The sequence below is a fragment of the Terrapene carolina genome, unplaced genomic scaffold (assembly GCF_002925995.2).
Source record: "Terrapene carolina triunguis isolate 2854851 unplaced genomic scaffold, T_m_triunguis-2.0 Scaffold228, whole genome shotgun sequence".
In the NCBI taxonomy this organism is placed as follows: domain Eukaryota; kingdom Metazoa; phylum Chordata; order Testudines; family Emydidae; genus Terrapene; species Terrapene triunguis.
The window spans coordinates 2452549-2462344 of NW_020664579.1; the positions used below are offsets into that span (position 1 = coordinate 2452549).

The 9796-nt window shown below is 42.9% G+C and overlaps 1 protein-coding gene across 1 annotated transcript in view; it reads right to left on the bottom strand.

The window, feature by feature from the left end:
• Positions 1-9796, bottom strand: part of KIF13B (kinesin family member 13B) — a 124035-nt gene that overhangs the window by 31099 nt on the left and 83140 nt on the right. The window contains exons 29-32 of the mRNA XM_029912478.1: positions 9473-9565; positions 7301-7453; positions 6165-6242; positions 5402-5455 (exon numbers count right to left, since the gene is read on the bottom strand). Of these exons, the coding sequence (XP_029768338.1) occupies positions 5402-5455; positions 6165-6242; positions 7301-7453; positions 9473-9565 (378 nt within the window). The remainder of the gene's footprint in view (positions 1-5401; positions 5456-6164; positions 6243-7300; positions 7454-9472; positions 9566-9796) is intronic.

The following is a 9796-nucleotide window of genomic DNA, read 5'->3' on the forward strand; positions in this document are numbered from 1 at the left end:
GTGGACACAAGTTCTGTCTCACTGCCATAGGTGATAAGAAGAAACTGAGAGGCATTTGGGCCCATTCCATCCTTTATGCCCTCAGGATCGTGGGGAGGCACATGCTCCTAGAATGGCATCCACATGTACAAGTATTTGAAGAATAGTAGTTCTTAGCAGTGAGCATGTGGAAGAAGAGAGAGGAAAGAATATCCCAGTTTTGGACACGAGGCAAGATTAATCAGGATGACTATGACCCATTGACTTTGAGAAGCCAGCAAGCCATCCAGGAGGAGATATTCTAGTGGCAGGTGGAGCTACTCTAATGGTCAGAGAATTAAGAGGTGTATTGCCAACAGAACAGATCAGTATAAAGTGGATAACAGAACCCAAGGGACCAAATAATATTCCCCAAAGAGTACAGAGGTAAAAGGAGGGGGGCAAGAATGCTCAACTGTCAATGGAAGGGAAAAGACCTATACAATATGAATATAAACTTGTTCAGTGACCAAAAGCTATTTAGAGATTTGTACCGTGGACAGAAAAAATGCAAGAGTATGTTATATATTAACTTGATGCAGTTCCCAAGTTTCATGTATGTTTATTAGACATGGCTCTCACTTGTTTTGTACATTTACTGACTGAAACGTCTAAATTTGTAACTAATGCCAACTGGTTAGACTCAGGGCTGTGAAACTTTAGTTTCCATCAAGAAGCGTGGCAGGGGAAGGGGAAAGTGCTTATACATCCTTTGTCTGAAGGAGCTGTATTATGTACACAGTACATGGTCACTGCCAAATGACTGAACACCAAGGTCAACGGACTTAATTTAGCAAATCAAAAATGGCCACTGGAAGAACACATGTTCCCTGCCATGTTTTGATACAGGGTTGTTTCTAATATGTTCCACTGATTTCTGGAATATTTTCCCATTGCTTTCTTTCTTCTCTGCTGGTACTCGACAATGTAGCACTCTATCCTCCAGAAAGAATGCTAAGAAGCTTATTTGGAGTCAGCCCCAATGTGCACAGGAGTCTTGTAGCAAATATTATGAGTTATTTCCTAAAAGTGTTCTCTAGGCTTCACCAGCCTCAACTATTTTTTCCCAGTTGGCAGGCTGTTAAAATGCTGCCACTAGACCACAGAAATGAAAGCCTTAGTGTCTCATCTATCCAAGGCTTTCAGAAAGAACTTTACGAAAAAGTAGTCACAGTTTTTAAATATTACCATAGCCCCATTCCTATCCCCGTCTGCTGTAATAAATAGGAGAGTGCACTAATTTGCACTGATCTACTTTGATACAACCTAGAGAACTATCACTGGTGCCAACTGGGGTTTAGGCTCAAGTGGCCCTGCCTTCCCACACGCCTTTGAGATACAACATAGGCAGCAGCTTCCCACAGATTTCAAAGGGAGACAGACACGACCAGGATAGAATGGATATCATTAACAACATATTTTAGGGCCTACTTGTAAAGAATTTTATCACTGTGTGGTTATAGTCAGAGGAATGACTGTAATATGGTCAGACTCTATATTTGGTCCCTCTCATTGACTCCATATCCAATTTGCTCAATTTACAAGACAAAAAAAAACAGAGTTAACAGCCGGTGCAAGTGACTTGGGATCTAAAAATCCAGCTGCATCTTATATGACCAGTGAAAGATTCTAAAATCATAAATCAGATGGCACTTGTATTGATGTGTAAGATATAATAGAATTCCTCTCCCCCCACAAAACCATATCAGCTCTGTAGTAGAAAATTGGCTTGTCCTCTCTAAAGCAAGCAGATATAACTCAAAGACAGAGATGGGACCAAATGCAGCTCTGTTATCAGGGTATAAAGCTGGAGTAACTATTGTCTTTTGATGTTAGGACAGTAGTGTCTCCCTCCTCCCTATCCCGACTGGATGGTTTAATTCTATAATGCATCGTTAAAAAAATATGAAGCCCACAAGTGATTCCCCTAAACAGATTTTAAATAAAGGTCTTGGTCAAAGGGGCGATAGAGGGTTAACTCTTCAGAAGCTGCCCATTGTAAAAATCTGTGCATGCCTGCGATGTCGGTATGCACAGCGAATTTTGAATGCATTTCTAAAAAGCGCCACTACACACACACTCCTGCTCCACTCCTGGCAAAGGATTTTCCCAATCTCTTACTCTGAAGTGCTGCCACCCACCTATGTGCAAAGAAATGAAGAGCCAGCTCTTGCTGTAAGACCATTCTGGTTCCTGGTTCGAATATTTCCAAAGTGCCTGTTTTGGTGGCTGCAAGAGAACCTCCTACCATTTCTGTCCCATCTAGGGTGACCAGGTGTCTGGTTTTTGACTGGAACACCCGGTTGAAAAGGGACCCTGGCAGCTCCGGTCAGCACCACCGACTGGGCCGTTTAAGGTTCCGTCAGCGGTGCTAAGGCAGGCTAGTCCCCTACCTGTCCTGGCTCCACGCTGCGCCCCGGAAGCGGCCAGCAGGTCCAGCTGCTAGGCGGGGGGCCATGGGCCTCCAGACACTGCCCCCGCCCCAAGCACTGGCTCTGCACTCCCATTGGCCGGAAACCGGCCAATGGGAGCTGGGGGGGGCAGTGACTGTGGCAGGCAAGAGCAGCACGTGGAACCTCTTGTCCCCCCACCTACTAGTGGCGGATCTGCTGGCTGCTTCTGGGGCATGCGCAACGCGGTGTCAGGACAGGCAGGCAGCCTGCCTTAGCCCCCCCTCCCCTCACCGAGAACTGCCCCAGGTAAGCCCGCATCCCAACCCCGAGCCCCTGCCCCAGCCCTGAGCCCCCCACTGCATCCCAAAGCCCTCATCCCCAGGCCTAGCCCAGAGCCCGCCCCCGCAGCCCAGAGCCCTCACACACAAACCCCAGCCCCGAGCCCCCCCCAACCTGGATCCCCCTCCTGTACCTCAAACCCCTCATCCCTGGCCCCACCCCAGAGCCCTCACCCCCTCCTGCACCCCAAGCCTCTACCCCAGCCCAGTGAAAGTGAGTGAGGGTGGGGGAGAGCGAGCCACCTGGATACTAACAATGAAACACTATTCCATGGAAACCTTACAGAATCACAGAGGTTAGATGTAGAAAAGACCTGTGATGTCTTCTAATTCACTGCCCAGCTGCCATTACAGGATTGTAACACATTTGCTTGTTTCATGTCCATCTAGTTAGTTTCAACTAGTAAGAAGAGGCCTGTGGATCACTTCACCACGCCACAAATTACACATTTCTACGAAACTATGAAACAGCTGTACCTGAACAGCTGGAGCTTTGTGACAACATAAAAAGAAAGATGCATCCAACAGGCTCAGTCTCCTCTCAGTTACAACAGTTTCATGTTGATATAACACCGTTGTTTTTGATGGAGTTACTCATTGGCATCAGTGTAGCATGAACACACAGATGAACATAATTTGTTGGGGAAGAGTCTAGATGGCTTTTGTAAAGGGAAATCATGCCTTATCAATCTATCAGAATTCTCTGAGGTGGGTCAACAAACATGTGCAAAAGAGTGAGCCAGCGGATAGAGTGTACTTGGACTTTTCAGAAGGACTTTGATAAAGTCCCTCACCAAAGACTCTTAAGCAAAGTAAGCAGTCATGGGATAAGAGGGAAGATCCTCTCATAGATCAGTAACTGGTTAAAAGACAGGAAATAAAGGGTAGGAATAAAAGGTTAGTTTTCACAATGGAGAGAGATAAATGGCAGGGTCCCCCAAAGATCTGTCCTGGGACTTGTGCTGTTCAACGTATTCTTAAATGATCTGGAAAAACGGGTAAACAGTGAGGTGGCAAAATTTGCAGACGATACACAATTACGCAAGATAGTTAAGCCCAAAACAGGCAGCAAACAGTTACTGTACAAAGGGATCTCACAAAACTGGGTGACTAGGCAACAAAATGGCCCATACAAATAATGTTGATAAATGCAAAGTAAAGCACATTGGAAAACATAATCCCAACTACACATATAAAATGATTGGATCTAAATTAGCTGTTACCACTCAAGAAAGATCTTGGAGTCATTGTGGATAGTTCTCTGAAAACATTGCTCTGTGTGAAGTGGCAGTCAAACAGAGTGTTAGGAAACATTAGGAAAGGGATAGATAATAAGACAATAAATATCATAATGCCACTATATAAATTCATGGTATGCCCACACCATGAATACTGCATACAGTTCTGGTCACCTCATCTCTAAAGAGATAGATTAGAATTGGAAAAGGTACAGAGAAGGTCAACAAAAATGATTAAGGGTATGGAACAGCTTCCGTATGAGGAGAGATTAAAAAGACTGGGAATTTTCAGCTTGGAAAAGAGATGACTAAGGCAGGAATATGACAGAGGTCTATAAAATCATGAATGGTATGGAGAGTGTTATTTATTCCTTCTCATAACACAAGAACTAGGGGTCACCCAATGAAATTAATAGGTGACAGGTTTAAAAGAAACAAAAGGCACAACACACAGTCAAACTGTGGAATTTGTTGCCAGGAGATGCTGTGAAGGCCAAAACTAGGTTCAAAAAAGAACTAGATAAATTCATGGAGAATAGGTCCATCAATGGCTATTAGCCAAGATGGTCAGAGATGCAACCCCATGCTCTGGGAGTGGATGACAGGGGATGGATCACTCGATAATTGTCATGTTCGGATCATTCCTTCTGAAGTACTGGGCATTGGGCACTAGAGAGACGAGTATGGCCATTCTTATGAAAATGAGGCATAATGGCTGTATTTTCAACGCAGAAATATTTTAAAGCAAAGGAATTTAAAGTAAGAATAATATAGTAACTATAGTGGGATAATAATTTTATCTCACTCATTAGGTGGACCTAATGCATTAGTTACCTCTGCTGGGACCTTTGAACTCTGAAGCATGCAATGTGGGATATCATGAGAGGAAGGTGGGGAGGGAGGAGGAAACAAAAACAGTGAAAATTCAGATAATGAATTTTTCTCTCAATGCTTAAATGAAGTACAGTATTTTAATGAGAAACTGTTGGACATTTCTATGGATGCGGCTATAAGCAATTCATTACTTGCAGAAGTTTTAGCATTTCCTACATGGAACAGATATTTAACTATCGACACTAGACCGTATATGAAAACTCGATTTCTTCATACCATTGCATTATGCATTAAAATTCCTTTCTCACCCTCTATTCTCCATATGCATATACATATATATTTATGCACACACACACGAACTGTGCAGGTCATGGGAAGGCCCTGTCGTCTATCTAGGCCTTGCGACGTCTCTCAAAAGTAATTCTTTGACCTTTAAACAAGATTACTTTTGAACCATGTCCCAATGATATATTTTTATAGTCAGTGATAGGGTTGATTCTGGGGCCACACACCACAAAAAGGAAGAGGAGATTCTCCCTAATCGTCTCTTCAAAGGCCACAAATTGCTTTAAATATTTACCTTTTGACTGCCAAGGTTGTACGGGGGACCTAAATCTTGACGGCTTCCAGATATCTGAAATGGTTAAAGTAAAAACACAGTAGTTTCTGCAAAATGTTAAGTACCTCTAATAAATGTGTCTTGAAAATACATAAGAGCAGGAGAGATGGCCTTGCAGTTATAGCACAAAACTGGGAGTCAAGCGGTTTAGAGTGAAATGCTGTCCCCACTGAAGTCTGTGGCAGAACTTCCACTGATTGGACCCTTAGGTTCTATCCCTAGCTCTGCCGCAGATTTCCTGTGTGATCTTGGTCAATCTCAAAATCTCCTTCATGTGTTAAACAGAAAATATAATCTCTACAACTCAGGCATGTATGAGGCTTAATTCATTAGTATTAGTATTTATAACATGCCTTGAGATGTTCAGACAAAAAGAGTTGTAAGCACAAAGTATTAACTTGATAATTGGATGAAAAACCTTCCGTGTTTCAAAAAAGAGTAGTGTGTACAGAAGTACATGTCACATGATTATTTTTACATAGTCTGGATAGGTCTGGGTGTTTAGAACACTAGCCTATGTGATCAGGATACGGAAATTTCTGGGTTTTCTCTCTGCTCAGGAATTCACGTGCTGGCTTATCTCCCCCACCACCAATGGTGCAATTGGGGGATCAGACCAGAGGCAACTCATCGTCTTATTCTCCCATCTGGACAGCTTAGGGCCCTGTCAGTTGTATGGTCTGCCCTCCTCATGGATCTATTGATGCAACTGTGGCATACTTACCCGATTGACATTGGGAGAGCTCAGACTCCTCCTGTTAAGTTTTCCTTTCCCCGTTAACTGCTCTTTCACCGCAACCTCCTGCAGACCAGTCAAGACATCAGGACAGAAACACTTTACAAGCATCTAAACCGTGATCCAAGTGTAGTTTTGCATATACAGTACATGAAAATATTTCTATATAGCCCTAATGCACCATAGACGAAACGAGACTTCATAATTTAATTTTTAATGTCTCATATAGTATGCCGATAGTAGGAAGTCTACAGGGAGTGGGCAAGTTTGGTCCACTAGTAACTATTTGCTCAGTGGTAGGCTAGAATTTTATATAATCTTTAGAAGGTCACTGAGCATCTATAGCCTATAGATCTGTATCTATGAGAGGGCTATATCTCTAACAGATGTGAACAGTAAGACTCCTTTTCCTAGCTGAGCTCTTATTTTAATCCTTTACAGTAATTATATTTGACAGAGAACTTGCTTTCAATATTTAAGAGTGCAGCGCACTTTATTGTTAATTTATAGGGGGCAAGCACATGCTCAGATTTGTTTTGGATGACTTTATCTCTTCCTTGCATACCTTATACCCAGAAATACAATTGTCCATAAATGTGTCCCTCTCCTGCGTTTTTCCTGGTAAACAGATCAAGTTACAATACTTACGATTAACCTAATCAATGTCTCACTTATTGAGAGAACAGGCTTGGTTACTCCAACGCATAGCATGTACAAGATGACACAAGGTTTGCTAATCACTTCAGAAAACTTGCTTTCTGAAACTCTGGGTTTAATTTTAAAGCCAACTCCACACAAAACTATCTTTTTTGAATTACAATTCTGGCAGTGCACAGTGTGTTTTGAAACCCAGAATGGACAGTGAAACTGATATCAAGCCTTCAATCCCACCTGTATTGCATACAATTTAGAAGGAGTAACTAAAGAGCTTCCTGCACTTGCTTCCTTGGGTGTCTGTCACAGAACACTCTGAAGAGCTGAGCCATATACTGACGTGACCCTCTTGTTTATTAAGCCATTGCATGCACTTATAAAAAGATTTCTATCACAACAGTGTTCTCAGTCAGTATATTTATTGATGTCAACTCTGGCACTGGAGAAAAGAAAAAGAAAAAAAAAGACACCTGGCGAAGACGATCCAGGGTGAGAATGTTCTCCACTGCCAGCACACTCCGCAGGTACTTTTCAATATAGGCTTCTGAGTCAGCCGAAGCTGCGTTTTCAACATTAGCTGCCATCCTTGCTAGCGCTTCCCGCTCCTCAGCTCCCTCAGCATCCTGGGAAGAAGGAAAGAAAGGCTGCCTAGTTTAAAGGAAATATTTCCAATTAAAAAAAACAACCACCCAAAATACAGCCAACCAACCAAAAAACAATACATCTCTTTCCTGTACAGACCACAGGAAGGCTTTGAAAAAAATGGATGATGTTGATTCAACATTGAATCTTCCCCTAAATTAGATAAGAAATTAATCTACTTCTGCAGCACATGCAGGAATCCCCAACAAAAACGTTTTAGGAGCTCCTGCAGCATAGACGCTAGATGAGTGCTTCTGTTGTTTTTGATGAGTCGAACCCTTCAGCTGTAAATGCTGGTGATGGTTCTCTGTTCTTGTCAGCAGAGTTTAATGGGGAGATATCACCATCAAGCAATGTAAATGCTATTCATGGGGGAATTCTGCACCACTGCGCAAGCGCAGCATTAACATCTCTCATAGATATTTTCCCCCCTGCAGAATAATTGACTCTGATGGGGACTCGAGGAGGTGAAGGGAAGCCACAAGAGGGGTCATGCTGCAATTATACCTTTTGCTCGCCAGGGGCTAATGTGGTGCCAGAAGAGAGGGCAGCTGGCTCACATGCTGGAGCAGCCAGCCATGGAGAGGGAGGGGGCAGAGGCTGCCTTCCTCACAATGCCCTGCCTGCAGGGCCAGGTGAGGAGGCATGGGATTGGGGGGGGGGAACAGAGCAGGGCACCCAGAGCTGCTGGGGGTGGGGTGGTGGTGATCACACAGACTGGAGTTCAGAAGGGCTAGTTGGGGCAGGGACACAGGAGCTAGTGGCGTGACAACATTGAGTGGGAGTGGGGGTGCAGGGCCACATGGGTATAGGAAGAAGTTGGGGTGCAGGCCAAACGGGGACTGGGACAGATGTGCCTGATTAAATGAGAGGTGTTGAGGTCAGCCCAGGTCTGCATGGGAAAAGCTCCCCAACTCCCTAACAATCCCTCCCCCACAAAAAACCTGTTCCATACTTCTCCCACCCACACCTCACAACCCTCCAGGTTCACTCCCAGGCTCTTTCCCAGCAATTACTTCCCTCTCCCTCAGCTCCTCCATTACCCCCGACTCTCCCAAGCCTTCGCACTGCTTCTGAGGGGTGTGGGAAATACGGTTCTGTATTGTGGTTTAAATGAATTATTACTCAAAGTTCTGTACTAATATGCCTAGTAAGGAATCTATTTGTCAAAAACATTTCCTTAATCTTTTTTGTTTTCTGTATTGTTACAGACATACTTGCTGACAGGTATTTTGAAATAAATTACCAAAATAATTGAAACTGGCATGATTATATTGTGTTATTTTGACAAGTAAAATATACAGAATTTTTATATATTGTGCACAGAATTCCCCCAGGCGTAAAATGTCTGTCTTCAGATATTTTATAAACACTAAAGTCAGCCACATTTGGGTTGTTGCCTGCTCCCTACAACATACTAGGCTATCATATGAAGGGAAATAAAACGAAGAAAGTTGACAAAACAGAGACTACAGCTTCAGACGCACTTTGGGTGTGAGGGGTGTCTGTCTCTCGCAGTGCTTTCTTGGAGGCTGTTACTGGGTATCTGTTTTGACCGAACGAAGGCAAGAGTGGAGGCAATGAAGGAAAGTATGACGAGGCTCAGTGCTCGAAGGGTTAAAGCAAGGTATTATTTATTAAGGGGCAGCCTCAACTTGAAATTTAGATTCTATTTTAAAAAAAAAATGTAAAAGTAGTCAGGTACTAAACCTGCTCCCAGATCCCAGGACAAGGTTTCTTACAATATTTCTCTTCCCCATTGCTGAATGAAAGACCCACACAAACAAGGAGGGAAAACTGAATAAACAGGGTAAACAATGCAGATTGCTGCCAAATGCGCAACGTGGAAAGAAACCAGTTTGTCTAATCTCTTTCTGTTCTAGGAATCTTAGTTATTAGTTGTAGCAACAATAGGCAATGAATATTCAAATAGATGTGAGATTTCAAGAAGTTGGTGACCCTTTGACAGTTTCAGATATTTTCAATTCCTAGTTATTCACCTCTGGAATATTAGAGACTATCTCAAAGGTGACTCCACAGCCAGGAATGGAACTTCGGTGAGACATTCTTCTCAGGAAGCTCTGTGCAAAACCCTATAGAGGAAGAAGGAAAAGAGGAAAAAATGGTTGTTTCAGTTTTTTTTTAAAAAATTGTCTTTTAAAATAACATTTTCAACAAAAGCAAATGTTTGTATATGGCAAATAACAACAGACAAAACATGCAGGCAACATTCAAAGGACTTTAGTCCAAATAAAGACGAAATCAGTTATTTTTGTCTTCATTACAGATGTAAAAAGGGGATTATCTTTCTACACAGCAAGGTG